We start from the raw sequence: 26,402 nt of genomic DNA, 5'->3' as shown, positions 1-26,402 counted from the left end.
TGCACTCATATAAGAGAATAGTACGACTGATACCCATAATAACATGGATGAATCTCAAAATAATTGTGTTGAGTGAAAGAAAAAGCCCAAAAGGAATATGCACTTTACGATTCCACCCACATAGGACATGTGAATGACTGGAAGTGACAGATCAGCGTTTGCCTGGGAATGGGGAGGGGTTATGGACAAGGCGGCAGCGGGCAGGGACCATAAAGTAACACGCAGCGTGAGCAAGCATCTGGTGGTGAGGAATCTGTTCATTATCCTGACTGTGGTGATGGTTTCATGTTTCCGCATATGTCAAAACGCATCATATTGTACACGGATCATCTTCCACTCAGGCTGGGGTTACGTCCCAATAAACCCGCTGTACGTTAAAATGTCCTAGGTCGAAAATGCGTTTAATACACCTCGCCTACCAAACCTTATAGCTTAGCCTCACCTGTCTTAAAGGTGCCCAGAACACTTACATTAGCCTTCAGTTGCACAAAGTCATCGAACACAAAACCTACTTTATAATAAAGTGTTGAATCTCTCATGTAATTTATTGAATACTACACTGAAAGTGCAAAACAGAATGGTTGTCAGTCTATCAGTCATTTATGCTTTGGATGGCGCAGCTGACTGGGAGCTGATAGTATGGTACCATATATCACTAGGCTGGGGAAAAAAATCAAAACTCAAAATTTGAAATACAATTTCTACTGCATACATATTGCTTCTGCACCATCATAAAGTTGAAAAATTGTATATCAAACCATCATAAGTCAGGGACCATCTTTTCTTTAAACATGTGCGCTTTATTGTATGTCAATTACATCACAATAAAACTGGGGGTTTTTGTTTGTTTGGTTTGCTTTAGGGCTGCACCCATGGCATATGGAGCTTCCCAGGCTAGGGGTCGAATCAGAGCTATAGCTGCTGGCCTACACCACAGCCACAGCAACATCAGATCTGAGTCATGCATGTGACCTACACCACAGCTCACGGCCACGCCTGATCCTTAACCCACTGAGCAAGGCCAGGGATCGAACCCGAAACCTCATGGTTCCTAGTCGGATTCGTTTCTGCTGCACCACAACGGGAACTCTACAATAAGACTGTTAAATGAAATTAATATTAGCATCTAGCACATTGCATAATGCATAGCAAGTGGTTAATAAATACTTGTTGAATGAATGAAACAACTATTTATTACTAATCAGATGATTTGTTTTCACTTAACATGAGAATTTTTTGTCATTACATATGTCATTAGTAATAAAAATGTAATATTTGATTACAGTAATTTATTGTATGAATTTACAATAATTAATTGACTAATCCCTTTATTGTTAGACTTTTAGATTGTTTGCACTTTGAACACTTTGAAATGACAAAAACCACACAAACGTACATTGTTTTAGGAAACCCACCAGAGTCCTCAGTTTTCTTTTTGTAAATACACAAAAGGAACTTTGGGCTAACAAATCTTACAAGAAAAATGTTACTTGGAGAATAGAGTTGCCCTGAACAGAAGGAGTGCTTTAAGGAAGAATGGCGTGCCTGACTTTTTTATCCTCCCTCTTTCCAGAGCCACAAGGAAGACTTGGATTTTCTGAACCACTGTAATGAATTGTCTTAGGCAGGTATTGCCACAATGATGATGCAAAACTCAGTGACATGCAACAATAAACATTTATTCTTGTGCTCAGTAGTGAATCGATCAGCTTTAAGATTAAGAACCTGGTTGGGATTGGCTCCCACCTCAGGGCTAAGCTCTCAAAATTTTAGGACAAGGGGAAACAAGCAAAGCTATTTTTCTCTAATTCAATATTTCAGAAAGGATCTAACTCTCTTATTTTATTTCTGGGAGTTTAAGAGCATAAAGTAAACTCTTTTCTTAAGGTAAAGGATATGAAGAAAACAAACTAATTTTTACCAAACTGCAATTTAATTTTGCTGTCTCTGGCAGGTACAGCCTTTCTGTCTTATCTTTCTCTTTCTTACCTCCTTTGGAAAATTCCTGATCTTAGGCATCATATCTTTTACAATAACTTTTGGAGTTTGAGCTCAGTATAATGTAGGAACTCAATAAAAAGCAATTGTCTTTCTTAAAGGTATAAATCCAATAATGTTTGGTCACAAATATAAAAGATGTACAACACCAGGAAATGATCCCTTGCTTTTCAAGTAAACAATTCCTTAGGCAAGATGTCAATTACAGAAATAAAAAAGGAAAACACTGGATCTAACAAGTTTAAATTGAAAGAGGATAAAATATTTTACATACTCAACAGTAATTAAATTGGCCTCAATCTTTCTAACTCTATTCCAATCACCAATTAATTATCCATGTAGTGAAAACAAGAAACTATGGATGAGCTAAATCTACAGATTGTTCCAAGACCTCATTTTTGTCATTATTTTCAACGTACTTTTACTAGAGATAATAATTTGTTGGAAATTAAACTTCTAGAACTCTAGCTCCTTTAATACTTTTGCTGTTTATCCTCTCCAGGGGGTGGACAAATGAAAAACAAATGGGGATGTGACTAAAGAAAAGGAAAAAGAAAAAAAGGTAATTGTCTCTTATGTACTTTTGAACTAATTTATATTTTGTTAAGAGCCCATTATATAGATTTACCACAAATGCAACACAGATGTCTTAGTCACAAATTCACTAAGATCACGGGATTCAGACTCTCATTACAGATCACCTAAAAACTGGAGCCAACTAAAATTAGACACAAGCCGAGTCTAATGGTAAGAGCATGGAATTTGAAGTCAAAAAGATTTGATTCCTGTTCAAGCTGTGTTAACAATATGACCTTGGTTAAGTTACCTTCTCTGGGCCTCAGTTCCCTTATGTGTTTAATGGAAATAGTATCCAAATCATAGGGAGTCATAAGGATTAAATGAGCTAATACATTATCAAGAACTTTGAGTTTCCTTGCGGTGCAGCAGGTTAAGGATCCAGCATTGTCACTGCAGCAGTCTGAGTTATTGCTATGGTGCAGGTTCAATCCCTGGCCTGGAAATTTCCACGTGCTGCAGGTATGGCAAAAAAAAAAAAAAAAAAAAAACCCTCAATACAACCAAACCTCGATAAATGATAACTTTAATATATTATTTAGGCACTGTAAAAAGAAAAAGACTTAAGCAATGAGGTCCTGCTGTATAGCACAGGGAACTATATCCAGTCACTTGTCATAGAACATGATGGAGGATAATATGAGAAAAAGAATGTATATATATGTATGACTGGGTCACTGTGCTGTACAGCAGGAATTGACAGAAGATTGTAAATCAACTATACTTTAATAAAAAAAAATGTTCAGAAGCTCCCATCATGGCTCAGCGGTTAGCAAACCCGACTAGCATCCATGAGGATGTGGGTTCAATCCCTGGCCTCGCTCAGTGGGTTAAAGATCCAGTGTTACCATGAACTGTGGTATAGGTCGCAGACGCAGCTCAAATCCCAAGTTGCTGTGGCTGTGGTGTAGGCCGCTGGCTATAGCTCCAATTTGATCCCAAGCGTGGAAACCTCCATATGCCTCGGGTGTGCCCCTAAAAAGACAAAAAGACCCCAAAAAAATTTTTAAGGAAAAAATATTTGTCTGATTTTATAAATACACAGTATTTTTATTCATTAATTTATTTACTTGCTGTGTGATCAGGATTGCCTGCGTAATGTGTGTGCCCAGTGAAAAATGAAAAGGCAGGGTCCCTTGTTGAAAAATCATAGAGAATTTCAAGGTGGTGACAGCAGAGCACCTTTCAGGGGTGGGGAGGGTGCCTCTGTGTGAGTATAGACGTCACATGCCTGTGAAACTTGCTCTATGTGACACTCAGGAACAAGTCAATTTCTATGATTAATCACTCAGTTTTACGATCTCTTAAATGGAGACAAGTAATGTGCCTAATCTATGGCTTTTTAAAGGGCTTTGAAATACTAAACACGTATAGACAGGAGATCCTCATTACTTACGGATTCTGTATTTGCAAATTCACCTACTCACTAAAATTCATTTGTTATCCAATCAGTACTGTGGCACTTTCACAGTCATCCCCAAAATCTGAGTCTCCTCGACCTGCAGATGTGTTTCTAAGCAGCAAGAAGGCTGTGACATGCCATACATGTGTTCGATAAGCCTTATTCAGACATGAGTTATAGTGCTGTTGGCTGTGAGTTCAACGTTATTAAATCAACAACGTATGTTAAATATTTGTCTTTAAACTGAAACACACATAAAACCAACACACATATATTTATTGGGTGACAGGAATACTGTGACTAGATGCTCTCAAGAACCTAACACTGTATTTTCCCTAAGAGCAGTGGCTCAATATTTGCTGATTCAGTGTTTGGTGGTTTATAACTACCAAAATACAAGAATCAAATGAATATATATAGGAAGCATATTGCTGTTTCTACAGGTATACTATTATAAATTACCTTTAACACACAGGAACCCAAAGCCTATTTCAAGCCAACTGGTGAGGATCAGCGTACTGAGATGTTACCCTGGAGATGGAATATTTTGATCTGTACCATTCCAACTCTGTTCTAGTCATAGAATCCTGGTTAAGAGAAGTTTTGGAGTCAGAGAGGTCATGTAATTATCAGCCATGTGTCCTTGAATAAATTACTCAGTGTGCCTTAATATCAGTTTCTTCGTCTGTAAAATGAAGACAAGATACTTATGTCATTAAGTTGTGTGTTTGTGTGTATGTGATAGGAGGAGGACGGGAGCTGGAATTCTTAAAGAGAAAAGCCGTAGCCCCCAAATGGCATCATTTATGCTAAAGGCCATGATGCCAAACCTAGATATAATACCTGACTTAATTGCAGTTTTCACCTTTACCAGAAATGCAGTCTTAATCAGCCAGTCTGGAATTTTCAGGTCAGCCTCTTCATCCTCCAGAGGAAGAAGCGGCCATCTGCGTGATGAAACCTTTGCCTTTCTCTCCCCCAGCACCGCCCCCCAAAAAAACACATCCTGGCCTAAAAACATTTTATTTTCTTTTGCTGAAAGCTCCTTTTCCCCATCCTTCTTCCTAGAAAAGCTTTCCATTTTGTACAACCCCCAGGGTGCCCTTTGTTGCTAGGTTGGATGCTGCCCAGTTCCTAAATTGCCTAATAAAGCCAATTAGACCTTCAAATTTACTGAGCTGAATTTTGCTTTTTAGCTGAATTAAATGAGGTATGTGCATAAATCTCTTTGCATTGCTCCTGGCATCAATTTATTAGATGCGCTTATATTTCTTGAGTGCCTACTCTGTCTGGTGCTGTTCTGGGTACTGGGGGCAAATGAGTACCTACCCCCATGGAGCTATTTATAGTCTGAGGGTTTGTGGTAGGTACTTCATAAATTGTAACTTTTTTTTTTTTTTTTTTTTTGCTTTTGCTTTTTAGGGCCACACCTGAGTCATATGGAAGTTCCCAGACTAGGGGTCAAATCAGAGCCAAAGCTGCCAGCCTACACCATAGCCACAGCAACATGGGATCCTAGCCGTGTTTTCAGTCTACACCACAGCTCATGGCAATGCCGGATCCTTAACTGAGTGAGGCCAGGGATCAAACCTGTATCCTCATGGATCCCAGTTAGGTTTGTTAACCACTGAGCCATGAAGGGAACTCCCAATTGTAACTTTTTATTAATTTTATTAAGAGCATATTTTACTTGGGTAATTATTTTATCTATATATGTATTTTTTCTCAGAAGAGGAAGTCTCCAGCTTAAAAAAAAATCTTCAGAAATACGTAAGTTATAATTTCTTTCTCTCTTTACAAAAATTAGTGGTAGAAGACAGTAGATAGAGGAGTTCCCATCGTGGCATAGTGGAAACGGATCCGACTAGGAACCATGAGAATGCAGGTTCAACCCCTGCCCTTTCTCAGTGGGTTAAGGATCTGGTGTTGCTGTGAGCTGTGGTGTAGGTCACAGATGCAGCTCAGTTCCTGCGTTGCTGTGGTTGTGGTGTAGGCCAGTGGCTACAGCTCTGATTCGACCCCTAGCCTGGGAACCTCCATATGCCTCAGGTGCAACCCTGAAAAGACCAAAAAAAAAAAAAAAAAAAAAAAGAAAGAAAAAAGGAAGAGAAAGTAGATGGATATTGAAGAAAGCAATGCCAGAAAAATTACTTCCCTAAAGACCAATATGAAAGGTCAGCAAAAGCAACTAAATCACCTAACTCTAATTCGATGGGGGTGCAAAATCCATCAAGACCAATGCAGGGCAGTTCCTAAGGATAAGAATCTCTTTCATTTTTTAAAAGCAAAGCTCCCAGATAATGCAAAAGACTTAACAATAGGTCTGATCAGCTGGCACAGCCTTGGCACGTGAGGGCCAGGTACAAATCCTCCTTTCTCACATGGAACCTGGAGGATGATTTCTGTCTTTGAGCTTCAGCTTCCCTAGCTGTTAAATGGGGCTCATCTAAATATTGTGATGATTAAACAAGATAATAGATGAAAGGACTTGAAAACTGTAAAGTACAACATGAGCATTATGGGTTCTTTTAAGTGTATCATAGATTAGACTCTCATGTGCTGTGTCCACTCTCTCATTATTTTAGGACATGATAATTTGCACCAAAAGAAACCTAATTTGAATCCTTTTTTTTCCCCCACACACACTGCACGTGGAAGTTCCTGGGCTAGGGATCGAACCTAAGCCCCTGCAGTGACAACACCGGATACTTAAACCCATTGCGACACAAGGGATCTCCTGAATAATTCTTAATCCAGCAGATTTTCCTTTTTCCAAGGTTACTCTCCCAGCAGAGGTTTCAGGCTACGTTCTAAGGTATCCTACCCCTATTTTCTTGGACTTGTTCACTACCCTCTTCAGACCATCAGAGTAAATAATGGGAGGGAATAATCGAGGAAAAAAGTGTTTATGTGAGATCAAAGAATTGCAGTTTGGAGCACACAGATTCAGGTAGCAACCCAAACATTATCCTGCTGGGGAGGAAAAGTCAGGGGCTTTTAAGGAGGGGAAAAAAAAAAAAAAGAGGAGGTTTGCATTACAAACAATAATGGGAGTTGGAAGGAGAAGCTAGTCTTAGCTATACACTATTGAAATCTGAGGCTATCACTAGAGGGAGGTAAAAGTCCATTACCATGACAAGTTTCAGGAGTTATTGCAGAGTCTGGAATATGTGTGGTTTGGCACAGTTCAGAAGTTCATGGTCTGGCTGGGGGAGGATAAGGGTCAAGTCCACCCCCTAATGGCCTCCTGGCTCCATGTTAAAACCCCTTGACTTGAGTGAATCAATTTTGTTTCACATTTCATCTTTTCCCCTTTTGATCAAGATTTGTCTTTGAAAGTATCACTGATCAACTTATAGATCTGCGTGGTCTCACATCACTGGAATGGACTTCTCCCAGAGAGCCAGGGCCCATGTCTGGGGGAGTTTTTAATCTCTGACGGCTATTTCAAGGAGTCAGTGTCATAAGAATTAGGCCACATCTGAGCAATTAGGAGGCATTCAGGAAATAACTCTTAGGCACTTTCATCATCTAGGAATTTCATCAAATTACCTGAATGTTCAAGTGAATAAGCCTTACTATCATTTCAGTCCATTCAAAGGCCACAGTCTTGGTGCTTATAGAAGGTCTGGAGCAGATCTGAGAGAAGGATGGCATAAGAAGTTTAAATATAAGCACACATAGCAAAATTCTAATAATAATCCTAAAAGTTGAAGTCCTGATCTTATCTAAGCGTCTATAGCTAAAGAAAGCCAGCTGAAAACATTGATAGAAAAATAGAGAGGTTTTGTGCTATTTTCCCAATTTTTTTTGAGTTCGGATCTACCAGAAGTGTTAATCTAGGTGCAATAGGAGCTGCTAGCTAGGGCCCAGAGGCTGCCCTGTTCTGCAAAGAGATAATAAAGCACTGTTTGATTGCCTAATACAGTCCTCACTAGGGAGTCCAGGGATCACTGGTGTTGAACTAAGCCTCAAACGGTAGAGCTGATTAATGTAGCCATGGTTCCACAGGCCAGTTATGGACAGCATCAATCCAAGGAACAAATCCTTTTTGCAGTGATAATTATTGGAGGGTAGATGGGGTATAAAAAGGGGGCTACTAAGTCTCATCCAGACCGATGAGATTTTGGCTGGATTTTTCCTTCAGTGAGAACAGTATCCTAAAAGGCATGGTCCTGTCACACTACGGCAGCTGTCTAAACATTCGTAAGCCCATGGTCCCCCCTTGTCGTCACACGCAAGAATGTACCCAGAAGAGTGTGGACTCCACCAAGAGTGTGGGTATTCGTGTTTCGTTTGCATTGACAGGTTATGAGCTTAGGGACATGTTCTAGCCAAGGGTGGATGGAGCCATTACAGCCCATTAAGGGGCCAGGTGACAACCGTCTGGTCCCCGTGCCACAAAAAGCTTGACATAGATGGGTGAGATTGAATTTCTTACAAATTTTGGTCAGCCCTTTGCTTCATGCCATAGGTGAAGGAAAAAGAGGGAGAGTCCAGGAGGTTGGAATGTTAGAGTAGGGCTTTAGAGAAATGTCCTGTGCCGTGTCAACAAAAAACCAAGTGAAGACACTGATCATATAGATATACTGGCCTCGCTCAGTGGGTTAAGCATCCGGTGTTGCCATGAGCTGTGGTGTAGGTTGCAGATGCAGCTCAAATCCCAAGTTGCTTTGGCTCTGGTGTAGGCTGGCAGCTATAGCTCCCAATATACCCCTAGCCTGGGACCTCCCCTAACCTGGGACCCCCTAGCCTGGGACCTCCGTGAGTTTAGCCCTAAAAAAGACCAAAAAAAAGAAGGACCAAAGGAAATGTCTTAAGCCAAGCCAATTTTAAGGTCTGCATAAATTTTGCCACTTGAGCCTTAATAATCCATCTGTTCTTTCCACCAGACCAAAGGACTGGGGGTCATGAGGACAGTGACAGTGCTATAGAAAAGGCCAGACCTCACAAACGTGTTTAAAAAAATGCCAGTAAAAATGAATTCCCTGATCATTATTCAGTTCTGAGAGCATAGCCCCCATGTGGATAAAAGCTTTTCTAACAGAATTTTTGCAAGCCTTAAAGCAATAGCTGTCAAGGGGATGCTTTAATCCAATGAGAAAACATGCAAATCATAATAAGAATAAATGTATAGCCTTGGGAAGGAGGCAATGTGAATAAAACCCATTTGCCATATCTTAAAAGGCCCTTTAGGCCTATCAAAATGTCCAAGGGGCAGTTTTCCCTGGTTGTTTTTTTTTTTCGGTTTTGGTTTTGGGTTTTTGGGTTTTTGGGTTTTTTTTGTTTGTTTGTTTGTTTGTTTTCATTTTTGTTTTTTAGGGCCTCACCTGAGACATATGGAAGTTCCCAGGCTAGGGGTCAAATCAGAGCTGCAGCTGCCGGCCTACACCACAGCCACAACAGTGCCAGATCCCCCACCCACTGAGCGAGGCTAGGGATCAAACCTGCATCCTCATGGATACTAGTCAGATTTGTTTCTGCTGCACCACAACAGGAACTCCTTCCCTGTTTTTTGTTTTTTAAGGATGTACAGCACAAGCTAATTGTGCCTCCTTGGTGACCTTAAAAAAATTTTCCCCAGCAGTATTGTTTCATTGATCAGCTGCTCAGTGATGAGTCATTTCCATCTTTACATGGACTCTGGTAGGACAGGTCTTCTTTTGGGGCCATAACTATAAATTAGTTAATGGGCTAAAAATGCAGCCATTATCAGCCCAATAGAGCCTTTACACAGTGCCTTAGACTGGCTTTAGATTGGTCTTCTCTGATCATTTTTATTAGATCCTCTTTCAAAATGTAGTCAAAATTCAATCTAACCTTTTCAGGTTGGGTGGTTCATGGGACAGCTGTTCTTACAGCCTGATCAGACGAATTACTTCCTTTGTTTCATCTGGATTTAATTTTGAATGCTCAGGCACCTGAATGATGACTAGGACAGATGAAGTTGATTGATTCCAATGACTCACAGACCTAACTTTCCTTCTTCATCTGGTTTCCCTCCTGAAGTCAAGAATCCTCTCTGTTTCCAAACTGCCAAAGTCAGGAACTGCTGCAAAGTGACGCTCTGTATAGATATTCACAGTTTTACCTTCTGCTGGGGTGCAAGCTCTAGTTCAAGCATGGAGTTCGGTGTGCCGGGCGCAAGTAGGAGTGGTCAGTGGAGCTGCCTCAGTTACTTCAAAGGAGGAGGTGATTGCATACCTGGCACATTGTTTTCCTTTGCCATTTTCCAAATAAGCATCAATAAACTGAAATGTCAGCATTAGTACTACGCCACAGCTCACAGCAACGCCCAACCCACTGAGCAAGGCCACCCATGCCATTGGATGCCCCTTATAACCGGCATGCCAGAGAAACACAGGGCATCTGCTCACCTCTCTGCCCACCTATCTTTAAGAGGTGTATTTCTCACTTAAATAAATCCTCACTTTTCTTTCTCAATTTCCATCTCATTTCTGAATTCCTTCTGCGAAAAGATAAGAACCTTCCCTTCAGGAACAGTAGTAGGAACAAAATATTACTGCTAATAACAGCAAACTAGACATCTCAAGGAATTAAGTGCTTTTCTTTGTATGGGGCGCTGCAGGGTCTGGGGTCACTGAAATCATTCCTTTGATATGCACCTCAGCTATCTGGGGTCTGTATCCTGTGTTTCACACCCTGAATTTCCTCAGGGCTCATTGTCTGTCTGTTGGAAGTGGCTGCAGTCTGTTGGCTGCTAGATGACAGGTATGCTTTGTTTCCTTCCTGAGTTCCCTCAGGGCACACTGGGCTTACCCTTGGAGGTGGCAGCAATCACTAATGACTGTGATATCTTTTGTTTACTGATATAGCAGGCAATATTTTATTTCTCAGGTAGATAAACCCTGGTGGAAAAAAAAATGACATCTGCTTGGAGTTCCCTGGTGGCCTAGCAGATTAAGGATCTGGCGTTGTCACTGCTGTGGCAGAGCTTTGACCCCTGGCCCAGGAACTTCTGCAGGCCAAAGGCACCCCTCCCCCAAAAAAATGGCATCTGCTAAATCTGCTTTTATCATCGGTAAAAAATAGGAAGGACTTTCAGTATAGCCAGATGTATTGTCCTACCCACATGAACGCAAATAAAAATTGACTTTCAGGATCTAGGAGGATGCTGGAAAAGGTACTACAGAGGTCTGTTGTGAAAAACTTACCCTCTATAGGTATTTCTATTAAAAGGGTATAAGAGTCAAGGATGACCAGATGATAAGGGATAACAGCATTCTAAATAGCCCTCCAACCTTGGACAAATCTCCACCCTCTTGGTTCCTCAATAGGGAGAATGGATGTAATACAGGGACTGTATTACATTACTTATATTCCTCTGCAGTTGGTTTAATTCCTCCTAAGTCCTCAGGATTTAAAGGTTATTGTCTAGAGTTCCCGTCGTGGCACAGCGGAAATGAATCTGACCAGGAACCACGAGGTTGTGGGTTCGATCCCTGGCCTCGCTCAGTGGGTTAAGGATCTGGCGTTGCTGTGAGCTGTGGTGTAGGTCGCAGACACGGCTCAGAACTTGCGTTGCTGTGGCTGTGGTGTAGGCCGGCAGCTGTAGCTCCGATTAGACCCCTAGCCTGGGAACCTCCATATGCTTCAGGTGCGGCCCTAAAAAGCAAAATAAATAAATAAAGGTGATTGTTTATTGCTTAGGAGAGGTTTACCAGGGTTGATTTGAGTTCCACTTGGGAGAACTGAATGAATGTTGCACGTAGTCTGCCCAGAATTTCTCAGGGACTTCGTTGAGGAGTTTTAAGTGTATGTTATCTTGTAAGTTTACCCTAAGGGCAAAAACTGCTAATAGGGTTGAGGAGTTTGGAATCCCATGAGTTGTTGAGGGGGTTGAATCTCCCACTTTTGAGAAAAGGAGAAGACAACATGATATTTCTCTTAAAAGTCTCATTCTAGGAAGTCGGCAGGAGCAGGACTGACCAGTAGGAAGGAATGATTGACCTGGAGGGGGCCCAGCTGGAAAGAAAAGGGAAGAGACTTATAAATCGTAGGTTTGCTAGATACTCTCAACATTTGAGTATCTCCGTGCTCTGAGGACGGATTTGTTTGAGGTTGGAGGGGTTGAGCAAAGTGTGGGTCTCGTGTCAGTTAAGACAGTAAGGAGCTCATTTCCAATGATAAGGGAATTTTTACCCTGATGATTAAGGGGAAGGACTGGAAAAAACCCTTGTTTGTCCCGAGCAGGCTTAGTCCCTGAGAGGAGCTGAAGGCTGAACGTGGGAGCATTGTTTAACATCTTTCAGTTTAAGGCAAGTCTTTTTCCAATGACCGGGCTTCTTACACAAATGACAGACATTTTTAGAGTTTGAAGGCTTTGATTTAGTTTGTTGAAGCCTCTGGGAGGAGTCTGATAGCTGTCGAAACAGTAAATTTATTATTTTAGTGGCCTTTCGCTTATTTGAATTTTGAATGGTCCAGGCCAGTTGGTTTGCTAGATTAACCAAATCAGGAGCTGCCATGGCTTCCCATTTAAACTGGGCTCGCTTTACTAGAATTGTGAGGTTTTCTTCTCAGCCACTTGTGAACATGGAATTAAAGACTCCCTTAGTGGACTCTGCTTCTATGGAGAGTCCAGGATTTTCCTTTAGAACCATTCCAAGTCTGTTGTAACGGTCACGCACAAGTTCATCAGTCCTTGAGTGTGTGCCTGGATTTGTTCCAATCAATGAATGGGTTTGGGGAAGGTCTGAGCAATGGCTGGCTTCATATACAGTTTTTGCTATGTCTTGGGCTTTAGAGCTGTCTGTTGTTAGGACGGCGGAGTGGAGAGAAACAGAGTCTGGTGCAGTGAGATCACAAGCAGGTTTAAAGACCAACAGAGTGGCCATGAGCACTGAGCAGAGAGAACTCAGGCTCCCCGCTCTAGGGGCAAGGGCTTTTTTATGGTTAGGGTTTCGTGTGATAGGTCATGTCTTCTCAAGGAGAAAGGGGAAGAGGGCTTGGGAAACAGGGAAAGAGGATTTAGGTTATTAAGTGTCAATTTTAACAGTCCTTTTGGCTTTATTTTGAGGCTTAACAGCTCCTTAAATTATCTTGGTCCTAGAGCCTTCATCCATGTTGGAGTCTGTTTCCTATTCGTTTGGTCAGTTGAAATCGTGTCTGGAGCTTGGATGGAATCTTGATGATATGGCTGATTTCATGTCTTCTGTTTTGAACTTGCTCTCCATGTAAGAGACACCACATAACATCTGTCACCTGGCATGGTCCATTGAAGAACCTCTAAAGGATGATTCCAGCCAGCTTTAGCCTTCCAGAGTTGTGCCTGACCTTCTCCCAAGAGCTTGTGGACTAATTGATAAAAGATCAGGAAACCCAGACTCATAGATTTTAATGACAGTGTTAAATTCCTCTGCAAAACAGTGACGTCCTCAGTAACCTTGGGAAATTTTTTTTGGCTACAGCTGGCAATTCTGCCTTAGTCCAAAAATGTGTAAATTACATTCATTTTGGGGTTTCTATTTAAATGGATGAGTTTGAACTGGTCAAATGGAAGAGGTTGGGGGTGGAGAATCAAGGGGGGGTCTCAGGTCTTGGGGATAAAAAGGGAATTTAGCAAGTTAAGGGGGAAATTAAAAAGGAGACATCAAGGAATGGAAGACAGACTTGAAAAGAAGGAGGGAGTGATAGAGAAAAGTTTTGAACCTTTTGTAACTGAGAAATCTTTTCAGGAAGTTTAGAATTTGTGTCTTCGAGGGAAATGATTCCGGGGATCAGAAATTGCAATCCAGGGAGTTCCCCTTATGGTGCAGCAGAAACAAATCCGACTAGGAACCATGAGGTTGTGGGTTTGATCCCTGGCCTTGCTCAGTGGGTCAAGGATCCGGCGTTGCCATGAGCTGGCAGCAACAGCTCCGGTTAGACCCCTAGCCTGAGAACCTCCATATGCCATGGGAAGTGGCCCTAGAAAACGAAAAGAGACCAAAAAAAAAAAAAAAAAAAAAAAAAGAAAAGAAAAAAAAAAAAAGAAAATTTGTTTTAATGGAAAAGTTTGATGAGTTCCCCTCGTGGCTCAGTGGTTAGCAAATCCGACTAGCAGGTTTGATACCTGGCCTCGCTCAGTGGGTTAAGGATCCGGGGTTGCAGTGAGCTGTGGTGTAGGTTGCAGACAGAGCTGGGATCCCGCATGACTGTGGCTGTGGTGTGTAGGCCAGAGGCTACAGCTCTGATTGGACCCCTAGCCTGGGAGCCTCCATATGGTGCAGGTACAGCAAAACAAACAAAACAAAACAAAACAAAAAGAATCTCTAGTTGCATCCATATTGCTGCAAATGGCATCATTCTCTTTTATGTCTGAGTAGTATTCTGTTGTATATATGTACCACATCTTAATCCATTCATCTGTTGTTGGATATTTAGGTTGCTTCCATGTTTTGCATTTGCCAGCTTTATTGTGTAAATACTCCCATTATGGCCAATTTCAAACTACTGATGTGATGTCCCTGATGCTGAATCTGGAGGAGGTACACCTGGTCAGCTCTCCCAAGCTATGTATTCAGGTTTCAGCCCATCACTGCTTATAATGCATCCTTGTTAGGTGTCTGGAGACCTTGAGAAAATCAGATATTATATTTCAGAATGGCTAAGGGAATAGATGTACTTAAAGTTAAATAGTATTAAAATGTTTAGAGTTATCTGAAGTATGTGAGATTTGTAAATTAATTGAATATTAATTGAGTAACAATATTAAATATATATATTTTTTGTTTTTTAGGGCCACACTGGTGGCATATGTAAGTTCCCAAGCTAGGGGTTGAATAGGAACTGTAGCAGCTGGCTGTGCCACAGCCACAGCAAGGCAGGATCTGAGCTGCCTCTTTGACCTATACTGCTGCTCACAGCCGGATCCCTAAGCCATTGAGTGAGGCCAGGAATTGAACCCGCATCCTCATGGAAACTAGTTGGATTTGTTTCTGCTATACTGCAACAGGAACTCCCTATATTTTTTAAATAAAAAGATTTATGGGAGTTCTCTTGTGGCACAGCAGGTTAACGATCTGGCCTTGTCACTGAAGTGGCTTTGGTTGCTGCTCTAGCCAGAGTTTCAATCCCCGGCCTGGGGATTTCCATATACCACGGGTGCAGCCAAAAAAAAAAAAAAAAAAAAAAAAAAAAAAATTAAGGTAACAAAATAACAAAACGGGGGAGTTCCTGTTATTACTCAGCAAGTTAAGGACCCGACATAGTGTCTGAGGATGTGGGTTCAATCCCCGGCCTTGCTCAGCAGGTTAAGGATCTCGATTTGCTGCAAGCTGCAGAGTAGGTCACCGAAAGGTCTCAGATCTGCTGTTGCTGTGGCTGAGGTGTAGAATATGGGTTTGATCTCAGATGTGGCTGTGGCTTAGGTCACAGATGTGGCTTGGATCTGGCGTGGCTGTGGCTGTGGCATAGGCCGGCAGCTGCAGCTCTAATTTGACCCCTATCCTGGGAACTTCCATATGATGCAGGTATGGCCATAAAAAAGGAAAGAGAGAAATAATAATAACAAAATGAATATATTAAGCTTAAGTACTGTCTAAAATAAAATATTTTTTTCTTTTTTTTTTTCTTTTGTCTTTTGAGGGCCGCGCCCTTATCATATGAGGGTTCCCAGGCTAGGGATCTAATTGGTGCTGTTGCTGCCAGCCTATGCCAGAGCCACAGCAATACCAGATCCGAGCCACGTCTGTGACCTACATCACAGCTCACGGCCACGCTCGATCCTTAACCCACTGAGCGAGGCCAGGGATCAAACCCGAAACCTCATGGTTCCTAGTCGGATTCGTTTCTGCTGCACCACGATGGGAACTCCTAAAATTAAAGATTTGAAATTAGCAATTTAAGTATTGGTTTAAACACATGTAACGTTCTGTAATATTTTGTTTTCCTGAGCACAAAATCCTATCTCAACATTAAAAAACAAACAAAATAAGCTCAAATGATCATGACTGGAGTTCCTGTTGTGGCGCAGTGGGTAACGAATCCGACTAGGAACCATGAGGTTGCGGGTTCGGTCCCTGCCCTTGCTCAGTGGGTTAACGATCCGGCGTTGCCGTGAGCTGTGGTGTAGGTTGCAGACGCGGCTTGGATCCCGCGTTGCTGTGGCTCTGGCGTAGGCCGGTGGCTACAGCTCCGATTCAACCCCTAGCCTGGGAACCTCCATATGCCGCGGGAGCGGCCCAAGAAATAGCAACAACAACAACAACAACAAAAGACAAAAAAAAAAAAAAAAAAAAGATCATGACTGAGAATAGAGGAGCGGCCAGGGATAAATGTGTGGATGGAAATCTCATGTTATCTTGCTTCCTCTTCTTTAAATTTGTCTTTCTGAATCTCAACATCTTTAAAATCAACATGCCAACTAGCTAAGTGATAAGTTCATTCAGGCTGAAGGGAATAGAGACAAGATATAATATGGACAATTTAATGGGAGTTGACATTGGTTATACTTAAATCACTCAATAGACAAATTTTAAGTCAGATAGGAAAGGCAGGACCTGATTTAGCAAATCCTTCGAGATGTGTTAGGGCAGGAAGCTCTTCCTGCTGCAGAATTAAATCCCTAGCACATCGACACAAAAATGTACACCTGGTTCCCATCATCTTTCCATACAATGTTTTGCACGAACGTCCTGGCTAATGCTCTCAAGAGCATCAACAATGCCAAAAGGGACCAAGGGACCCAAATGCCAAGTTCTGACTAGACCTTGCTCCAAAGTCATTGCCCAGTTTCTAACTGATGTTGAAGCATGGTAAATTTGAAGCCATCGATGCTCACAGAGCTGGGAAAATTGTGAACCTCACAGGCGTTTAAACGAGTGTCAAGTGGCCAGCTATAGATTTAACTTGCAACTCAGAGGTCTAGAAAAATGGCAAAATAAACTGCTCCCATCCCATTAGTTTCATTTCACTGGACTGTTGGATACAACTGACATCATGAAACAAGAGGAAGCAAGACAAAAATACACAGAAGGGAAAATCCTAGGATTCTTTTTCTAGGAATGTAGTAACAAATAAGTCACATCAATGATTTCCAGCACCTCCACCCCTGTATCCCAGCTTAACCTTCTCACAGAGTGGAACAGCATGGTCTTGGCTGCTCAGGTGAACAGACATGGTGATAGTGATGCCACCTGAAAATAAGCTGCTAAAATCTACCCCCCTCCCCATGAAATATGGATTTTACATCCAGTGGCCTTGTTCTGGTTTATACCTTATCCTCTTAGATGTCAGAAAACCTTTGCTCAGGAACAGCCACATCACTCTTAATAGGGTCTTGGACCTTGGCTCTGGGCGTCATTAAGATCTCCTATCACCGAAGTGTGTACTCAAATCTGTCTCAGACTTGGCATTCCACATCCATAACGTAGCTCAATCTCATCTTGACTCCCAGCCAAGTGATGCCCTCAGTACTGTCCTCTCTAGCAGAGATTAAGGTTCATTTTTTTTTTTTTTTATGGCCACACTCATGGCATATGAAGGTTCCTGGGCCAGGAACTGAATCAGAGCTGCAGCTGTGACATACCCCTCAGCTGCAGCAATGCCAGATCCTTTAACCCGCTGCACCAGGCCAGGGGTTGAACCCCTGCCTCCGCAGTGACCCAAGCTGCTAGAGTCAGATTCTCAACCCACCATGCCACAGCAGGAACTCCTAAGGTTCATGTTATGTTATTTATCCAAACATATGATATAAAATATGATTCATGCTTAAACTGGTTAATAAGTATCTACCACTGAAGCCTCAAGAGAGAGGAGGCAAGGTTAAGAGATTAGAATGATTCTACAAAGAGATACTGCTGAGCTTTCCCCTTTCTGGACTGCATTTGTTACTTTATGGAACCTTTTTTTTTTTTTTTTATTTTATTTGCTCTTTAGGGCTGTACCCGTGGCATATGGAGGTTCCCAGACTGGGGTCTAATCAGAGCTATAGCTGCCAGTCTACACCACAGTCACAGCAACGCGGGATCTGAGCTGCATCTGCGACCTACACTACAGCTCATGACAATGCCGCATCCTTAACCCACTGATCAAGGCCAGGGATCGAACCCACAACCTCATGGTTATTAGATTTGTTTTTGCTACGCTACAATGGGAACTCCTCTTTATGGAACTTTGTTGAAATAGGCATACATATTTTGTCAAATCCTTTCATTGAAAATATTTTATTTTTGTAAATCAAAGAAACTTAGAATCAGAAGAGATCTTATATCTCACATAGCTCACTTTTCCATGGAGTTCAGGAATCCTATCCACAACATCCTTAGTTCAACACAGGTATCATGCAGCTCTTGTCTAGATATGTGACATATGTCCATTCAGCTGTTGGCCACTTCTGGTGGTAAGAAGTCCCCCTCTTGTTAGGTAAGGGTAATTAGTATATGCCATTGTGTGCTGCTCCTTAGGGATATCCTGGGAGCACCCTCCAGGGAGGGACTCTACCACCGTACAGTCAGTCTGAAAGAGCTTGGAGTAGCTCTAGGACAATCCAGGCAGGTTTAAATAGACAAGATGGGATCAAATCTAAGATAGCATGAGATGAGTTATGAGCAGAGGTGAGTTGATATTAGTGGTTATGGATAGAGAGTTCTCTTAGGCACAGCAGGTTAAGGATCCGGTGTTGTCCACCGCAGTGGCTTGGGTCACTGCTGTGACTAGGTTCAGTCCCTGGCCTGGGATCTTCCACATGCCATGGGCATGGCCAAAACAAACAAACAAGCAAAACACATGATGGCTATGGATAACATTTTACTGAGTATTAATAATTAAAGAAATAATGGCATTTGTAGCAACATGGATGGACCTAGAAATTATCATGCTAAGTGAAGTCAGTCAGACAATGAGACACCAACATCCAATGCTGTCACTGACATGTGGAATCTAAAAAAAGGACACAATGAATTTCTTTGCAGAACAGATGCTGACTCACAGACTTTGCAAAAGTTATGGTTTCCAAATGAGACAGGTTGCAGGGTGGGGGGATGTCACGAGACATGTTTCTACAATATTTTCTTAGCCTCTTTGCTGAAAACTCCATCTTATCCTGCTTTACTTTACCCCATCTTCCTGCTTGGAAAACAGTCACAGTGCTGGTGAATGACTTAAGCTTAAGCACAGAGACCTAAAGGCATAAGCTATTCATAAGGTCAGCTGAATGAGGACCTAATATGTTGGTGTGGGCACACCGGACCTGCGCAGATGGGCACAGCATGATATGTCCTCTTAAGAATAAAAGAAAGAGGAGCCTCATGGCCCTGAGAGGTTTATGAGAGGTTGTTAGCAGGATATGCATTAGCAAGGAGAACCAAGGTGCAAACCTAGGCACGCCTGGTTGCTACAGAAGCACAATGGTGATTCTCTAGATGCTATGCATAGATAGCTGATGCCATGCTTCCTCAAATGCTAATGATTGTTAAATGCCTAAAGGTCAGAATAAATGCTTAATCAGCAACCGGCTATGTGACTTTTAAAATAACTTAAAAAAACCTATATCCTGCACCTACAACCCCCTTCTCACTTGACGTCATCCTCAAGAGCACAATAAAAGCAGTGTGGTTTCTTAAGGCGGGGCTCTTGGTCCCTGAGACCCCGAGTCCCCTGGTTCCCACCTTTACTTAAGATAAATGTCTCTGTGTCTTATGTTAACTTTTTTCCTTAAGTTTCACAGCACCCACTCTTCAGCCCCATCCTGCTGAGCTGGTCTTGGCAGGGGGATGCACTGAGGGTTTGGGATGGACATGCTATAAAATTTGGTTGTGATGATTGTTGTACACGTGGACATGTAATAAAATTCATTGCGTGTTAAAAAAAGAAATAAAATTTAAAAACTAAAAAATGCATATTTTTATCTGTCAAAATAAATAAATAATTTTTTTAAAATGATGGCTATGGATAACATTTTACTGAGTATTAATATACATCAGAGGTCAGGCACCACTGAAGTACTTTATGCTTATTAGCCATTTATTTCTTATAATAATCTCATGCAGAATTTTGTCCTAATTTTCCAGCTGTGGAAACTGAGGCACAGAGTAACTAGTTCAAAGTCATGCGACTAGTAAGTCAAAAGGCTAGAGTTTGAATCTAGGCCATTCGGCTCTGGAACCTGGACCTTTAACCACTATGGCAAACTATCTCAATAACTGTAACGAAGCACCCAGGTGCCAGATGTTATTTACTCATTTAATCCCTGTAATCACAATCTCATGAGGCAGGTATTATCACAGAAAAGCTAAGTAACTTGCCCAAGATCGCACAGCTAGTGAGTACTGAAGGTGGAATTCAGCCCCAGGGAGGCTGGCTCTAGACCTGATACTTTTCTCCACTATCCTAGATCCTCTTGGTGGTATGTTCCATGGTGACAGTAACAGGGTCAGATACAGAGCTTTGTTGGTGTAGGGAAGGCACATGACAAGGTGGGCAAGAGTAAGATAGGCACCAGCTGGTCAAAGCACAGAGGGAAAGGAGATGCTAACTGGGATCCAGGACATTCAGAGGACTCCCAGCCCCAGACCTTGCTGAGGACCTAGAGAAGAAAAATTATCTTTGAACAGAGGGAGCCTAAACAATCAGAATGACCTCCCTGCAGGAGGTACATTCAGGAAGCTGCCTATGTGCAAAAAGACAATCTGCAGAAGACATCTCCACTGGATAATGGGAAAATGGGGCTGAATATAATTTGTCAGTTTATTGGTTTCAGGAAGAGGGTGACAAATTTGCACATACCTGAAAGTTTACTGTGAACATGTGGATTGGAGGTAGTACTGAGGCAAATAAAGAAAGGCCCGTTTAACATGCTACCCGTTAGTGGTGATCATTTTGAAATGTACTACAGAAATACCAAATCACCATGTGTGCACTTAGAACTAACAGTGTTGTGGGTCAGTTATACCTAAAAAAAAAACCCTAAAATAAAATTCTACCCATTGGATACCCTTTCTAAACAGCTTTTTTTTTTTTTTTTCTTTTTTGTAGAAGATTTCATGTTACATGAAGGTATTTAAAAATTGCCTCAGGGAGTTCCCGTTGTGGAGCAGTGGTTAACGAATCCGACCAGGAACCATGAGGTTGCAGGTTTGACCCCTGGCCTTGCTCAGTGGGTGTAATGTAGGTCGCAGACGCAGCTCGGATCCTATGTTGCCGTGGCTCTGGCGTAGGCTGGTGGCTACAGCTCCGATTAGACCCCTAGCCTGGGAACCTCCATATGCCGCGGGAGCAGCCCTAGAAAAGGCAAAAAAGACTAAATAAATAATGTTCTATTATAAAAAAATAAAAATTAATAAAGTAAAAAATGCCTCAGAATATTGAATAGTAAGTTGTGCTGAATATTAAGAAATGCAATTTGTTCATTTTTCAGACATCCATAAAATAAACTTAACTACAAATCCCAGGTAATTATTTAAAATATTCAATGCTTGTTAATTGCATCATTCAGTAAATATTTATTGAACACCTACTGCTAGGTACTGTTTCAGTTTCTCAGAGCAACAGCAGCAAAGCAACAAAACATTCAGCCCTGTCTTCATGGAACTTACCATTTTAGTGGGGAAGGAGAAAATAAGTAACACATAGGACATTTTAGAGAGTGCTAAGCATTCAGAGGAAAAATAAAGCAGGGAAGGGGATTGGAGGTGGGATGTACAATTTATATAGGATGATCAAGGAGGACATTAAAATGCACATGTTCCTTAAGGTTTAGGATTATGTAGCATTTCATCTCTACTGTATGTGATATATTTTTATACACTACCAAAATAATTACGTTAAGAGGCAATTAAAAAAAAGGGGGGTACCTGGTTTTAGGATTCTAGATAGAAGCACTTTTAAAGATTAAATCCACTGAGATATTCTTAGTTTCAATTTCACTTCAATCATGAATATTTGGAGTCTTTTTTTTTTTTTTTTTTTTTCTTTAAATTTAGTTTCCCAAGAAGTAGCAGGGCTGGCTTTTTTTCTAGTCCACGAAGACTCACAAGGGTATGTGCTCTTCAGAGCAGGGTCTACGTCTCTATTTTTATTCTCCGGAGTCCAAGACAGTGTCTGGCACCTACGTTTCAAAGCAAGTTCCGTGCCTGGAACCCACTGAATACGTTTCCAGTAAATACTATCTACAAGTGTGGCTGCAAGGGAGACGGTTGAGCAACAGGGCCTGCGCTGGCACAACCTGTCTCACTGGCCTCAGTCAGCGGGGTGAGGGTGGGGAGATTGCAACTTCACGAGGGCAGATTTCTGTGATTTACATCTTTTTATTTGGATCAGCACGCCTTTCTGGTGTTTTTCCTCTGCGGAGATGGCACGAGTTTTTGAAACGACGTCCTGTCTGCTCCAAAGGCAGGGTACAATGTTGATAGGCAGCTGTACTGGGTCAACAGGCCAAATTTACCCTCTGCTATTGTTCGACCTGGCCCTACCGGAGCCCCTCCAGGTGGAGAGGCAGGCGTCTGCTTCTTTGTCTCCCCACGGTTTCTCCCACCCCCTCGTTTCCAGTCCCGAGTTGCCCAATCTAAGGGCTGCCTCCTGCCCGCCCGGCCCCAGTCGGAGGACTTTTGCCCAGGTCATCTTTTCAGGAGAACGCCCAACCTCGACCTCCTGCGTGGCCTTCCTCCTCCGCCTCCCGGCAAACTGGCTCCCGCCCCGCCCCTCCAGAAGCTCCCGGATTGGCTCCCACGGGTGACGGCGCCCGCTGATTGGCGGGCCGGCCGTCACCGCGCAGTGACGCTAAGCTCTCCAGGCCCCGCCTGGTGCCGGGTGGATGCCCGCTGTACTGCGCGTGGGGACGACGACTCCTGCGGACTCAAGCAGTGCGGATTGCGACTCTGTGCTCACACCCGGGCTCACTCGCCGGGAGAAAGGGTCGCAGGAGCGGTGGGCTGAGGGGTAGGAGTTGGGGTGCAGGGAGGACCTCGGGTCTTGGGCCGGGGGTGCTGGGCTGGGAGGAGAGAGGGGGCACCAGGGACATGGCGCGGCCGGACGATGAAGAGGAGGCAGCGGTGGCGAACGGGCATCCGCCCTCGAATGGATACCTCCCCGTCCCGGGCGACGCGCCCGCGGGAGAAATGAGCGCGGAGACGCAGAACGAGCCCAAAACTGGCTGCCTGGCCCTGAATGGAGTGTCTCGGGACAGCCCCAAAGCCGTCTCGAGAGCCCTGGACAGGCCGAAGACTCCACTGGCCCCTGAGGAAGAGACCCAGGCCTGGCTGCTGCCCAAGGGCCCCAGCGAAGAGAACCCGGGGGCCGAGAACACCCTGGTGCCCCGGACGGCGCTCTCCCCGCGGCGCTTTGTGATACTTCTGGTTTTCAGTCTGTACTCGCTGGTGAATGCCTTTCAGTGGATCCAATACAGCATCATCAGCAATGTCTTCGAGGGCTTCTACAACGTCCCTTCGCTGCACATCGACTGGCTGTCCATGGTGTACATGCTGGCCTACGTGCCCCTCATCTTCCCCGCCACCTGGCTGCTGGATACCAGAGGCCTGCGGCTCACCGCCCTGCTGGGCGCCGGCCTCAACGCCCTGGGCGCCTGGATCAAGTGCGGCAGCGTGCAGCAGCATCTCTTCTGGGTCACCATGATGGGCCAGTGCCTGTGCTCCGTGGCCCAGGTGTTCATCCTCGGCTTGCCCTCCCACATCGCCTCTGTGTGGTTTGGACCCAAGGAGGTGTCCACAGCTTGTGCCACCGCCGTGCTAGGTAATCAGGTAAGGTCTAGGGTGATAGATGAAAACGGATCCTTAAGGACCAGATAAAAAGTCATAGGCCATGTGAGCTAGACTTAGGCATGAACTCTTAGGAGGCCCTCTACAAATGGAGAAGAGATGATTAGCCATAAAATAGGAAACAGTCTTGGACGAAAGAGGGGGGTTGATTTTTTTGTAAAGGCAGAACTTTTAAAACCAGTTTAAAATGACTACCTTATCTTTGAGAATTACCTCCAAAATAATTAACGGTCTTGGCCCATGTATGCCTAACATAATAGAACACTTGTCAGTGCAATAATGAATGAGACTAAAGCAGGTATTATTTTTGTCACTAATGTATTCTTTGCAAAAGGAAGGTGTTGGATTCTGGAAAGTTTGTTCTTATTTTGATGGTCAGTGTGAACAGCTCCTATTTAATTGTATATATTAGCAGTTAGAGTGCCTGGTACATAACAGACACTCATAAATGATTGCTAAATAAATGTTCTAGTGATAAGGACCTCACAGCATTTCAGAATCCAATTACCAATTTTTAACTGTAAGAAAATGCAAGACAAATCACAGATGATGGAATCTGTTGTAAAAGTATGGCTTATTTTGCCAAGTCTTCATTAAAGTGTTTCCTAGACTTTGCCAACACTATAGGTTCAAATTCCCTTAGTGTTCTAGTAGCACTAGTACGTAGAATGTATGTATATGTATATTATATTCCAGGATTATTTTTTTTTTTTTGTCTTTTGAGGGCCGCACATGCGGCATATGGAGGTTCCCAGGCTAGGGGTCTAATTGGAGCTGTTGCTGCCGAGCTACGCCACGGCCACAGCAACAGCAACACCAGGTCCGAGCCAAGTCCATGACCTACGCCACAGCTCACGGTAACGCTCGATCCTTAACCCACTGAGCGAAGCCCAGGGATCGAACCCACCACCTCATGGTTCCTAGTCGGATTTGTTTCTGCTGCGGCACGACAGGAACTCCTATATTCAAGATGATTGAGCATAATGGAAATACTATCAAGGCCAAATCTATGGATTATCTATTTCATGAATAATAAATGGAAATGATTTTTCATAGGCAGATTTCCCCTTAACACTTAGACACCTCTGGGTCTTCCTTCTGCATTCTCCCTAAGTGTTCTCATTCTTCCTTGGCTCTGGTAGCTGTGCACTTGCTCATGACCCCCAAATAGGCATCTTCACCCTAGATTATGGAGTGGTCATGGTAACATTCAGCATTATTGAGCATTCACTGCCGACCTGGTACCATGCTAAGAACTTCACACACATTGTTTCATTTCATTTAATTATGGAAGGTAGGGAGTATTCATTTCCTCATTTTATATATACAGAAACTGATACTTGAAGGGATGAATTTATTTTCTATAGGTCACACAGCTAATTAGTGGCAGCATTTACTCTCAAGTCTGATTCCTGAACCCTATCTTTTAACTACCCATCTACACTGCCAAGTCTCTAACTTGAGAGAACCTTTTAAACATAGATGGGAGGGAGTAGGATGGACCAGGAGTTTGGGGTTGGTAGAGGCAAACTATTACATTTAGAATGGATAAGCAATGGGGTCCTGCTGTACAGCACAGGGCCCCATGTCCACTCTTTTGGGTTAGAACATGATGTAGGATAGTATGAGGGAAAAAAAGAATTTTTATATATATGACTGGGTCACTTTGCTATACAGCAGAAATTGAAGGAACATTGTAAATCAACTATACCTTAATTAAAGTTTAAAAAAATTTTTAAAAACTTATAAAATGAGTTTATACAGAAGAAAAAAAAATTATCAGATTATGCCATTGCTTTACTTTAACTTGCCAGTGATTTCCCGTAGTACTTAAAATCTAAATTCTTTATAAAACCTTACTAATATATCTGGTTCCTTAAACAACAGTAAACTTGCATTTTGCAAAAGGGCCTTTGCAGAAACATTCTATCGGTCTGGAATGTCTAGAATGTTCTTGCTAGGATCACATTATATCCTATATCAGCTCTGTTTAAATTCATTTTAGATATCATTCAGTGGCATTTCTTTTTCTTTTTTTCTTTTTTTTTTTCTTTTGTCTTTTTAGGGCCACACCCACAGCATATGGAAGTTCCCAGGCTAGGGGTCGAATTGGAGCTGCAGCTGCCCGCCTATGCCGCAGCCACAGCAACACGAGATCAAGCTGCCTCTGACCTACGTGACAGCTCCCAGCAACACCAGATCCTTGACCCACAGAGAGAGGCCAGGGATCAAACCTGCGTCCTCATGAATACTAGTCAGGTTTGTTACCACTGAGCCAAGACGGCAACTCCTCCCAGTGGCATTTCTTGAGGATCCCATTTAAAATTGCCTGGTCACTTTCTTACTACATCCTCATACTCTGCTTCTCTATGTCTGATATATTTATGCTTATATATATATTTTTTTCTTTTTAGGGCAACACCCATGGCATATGAAAGTTCCAGGCTAGGGGCTGAATCATATAGCTGTAGGCCACGGCCTGTGCCACAGCCATAGCAACACCAGATCCAAGCTGCATCCATGACTCACACTGCAGCTTGCAGCAGTGCTGGATCCTTAACCCATTGGCCCTGTCCCCGGGATCAAACCCACAACTTCATGGAAACCAGTTGGGTTCTTAACCTGCTGAGCCACAACGATGGCTATTTATGCTTACATGTTAATCATTATTATTCATCTCCCATCCCCCACCCTTAGATTCTAATTTTCAT

The 26,402-nt window shown here is 42.8% G+C and overlaps 2 protein-coding genes and 1 pseudogene across 8 annotated transcripts in view; all 3 read left to right on the top strand.

Annotated features, from left to right (window-relative positions):
• The window catches only part of TATDN3 (TatD DNase domain containing 3), a 32,077-nt gene extending 28,943 nt beyond the window's left edge, over nucleotides 1-3,134 (top strand). For 3 of the 4 annotated variants that reach the window (XR_002336031.2, XR_014816548.1, XR_002336032.2), the window contains exon 11: nucleotides 2,501-3,134. The gene's annotated coding sequence lies outside the window, so the exon portion shown is untranslated. Of the gene's footprint in view, nucleotides 1-1,573 lie in introns of all 4 variants that reach the window. The other variant, XR_014816552.1, reaches the window with a different exon arrangement.
• A 13,302-nt stretch (nucleotides 3,135-16,436) lies between these two features.
• On the top strand, nucleotides 16,437-17,117 carry LOC146400205 (small ribosomal subunit protein uS8 pseudogene; annotated as a pseudogene).
• Nucleotides 17,118-22,728: 5,611 nt separating this feature from the next.
• FLVCR1 (FLVCR choline and heme transporter 1) overlaps nucleotides 22,729-26,402 on the top strand; it is a 29,520-nt gene continuing 25,846 nt past the window's right edge. For 3 of the 4 annotated variants that reach the window (XR_014814232.1, XR_014814234.1, XR_014814233.1), the window contains exon 1: nucleotides 22,729-23,673. Coding sequence is in view for 1 of the 4 variants with exons in the window: in NM_001142846.2 (NP_001136318.2) it covers nucleotides 22,936-23,673 (738 nt within the window). In the remaining 3 variants the exon portion in view is untranslated. 4 annotated transcript variants of the gene reach the window in all.

Source organism: Sus scrofa, chromosome 9 (assembly GCF_054392235.1).
Source record: "Sus scrofa isolate SSC_HxYL_T2T_F1_AM1 chromosome 9, Sscrofa_HxYL_maternal_Yorkshire_Landrace_v2.0, whole genome shotgun sequence".
In the NCBI taxonomy this organism is placed as follows: domain Eukaryota; kingdom Metazoa; phylum Chordata; class Mammalia; order Artiodactyla; family Suidae; genus Sus; species Sus scrofa.
The sequence above is the reverse complement of the archived record's forward strand: the minus strand, read 5'-3'. Positions and strand labels throughout refer to the sequence as shown.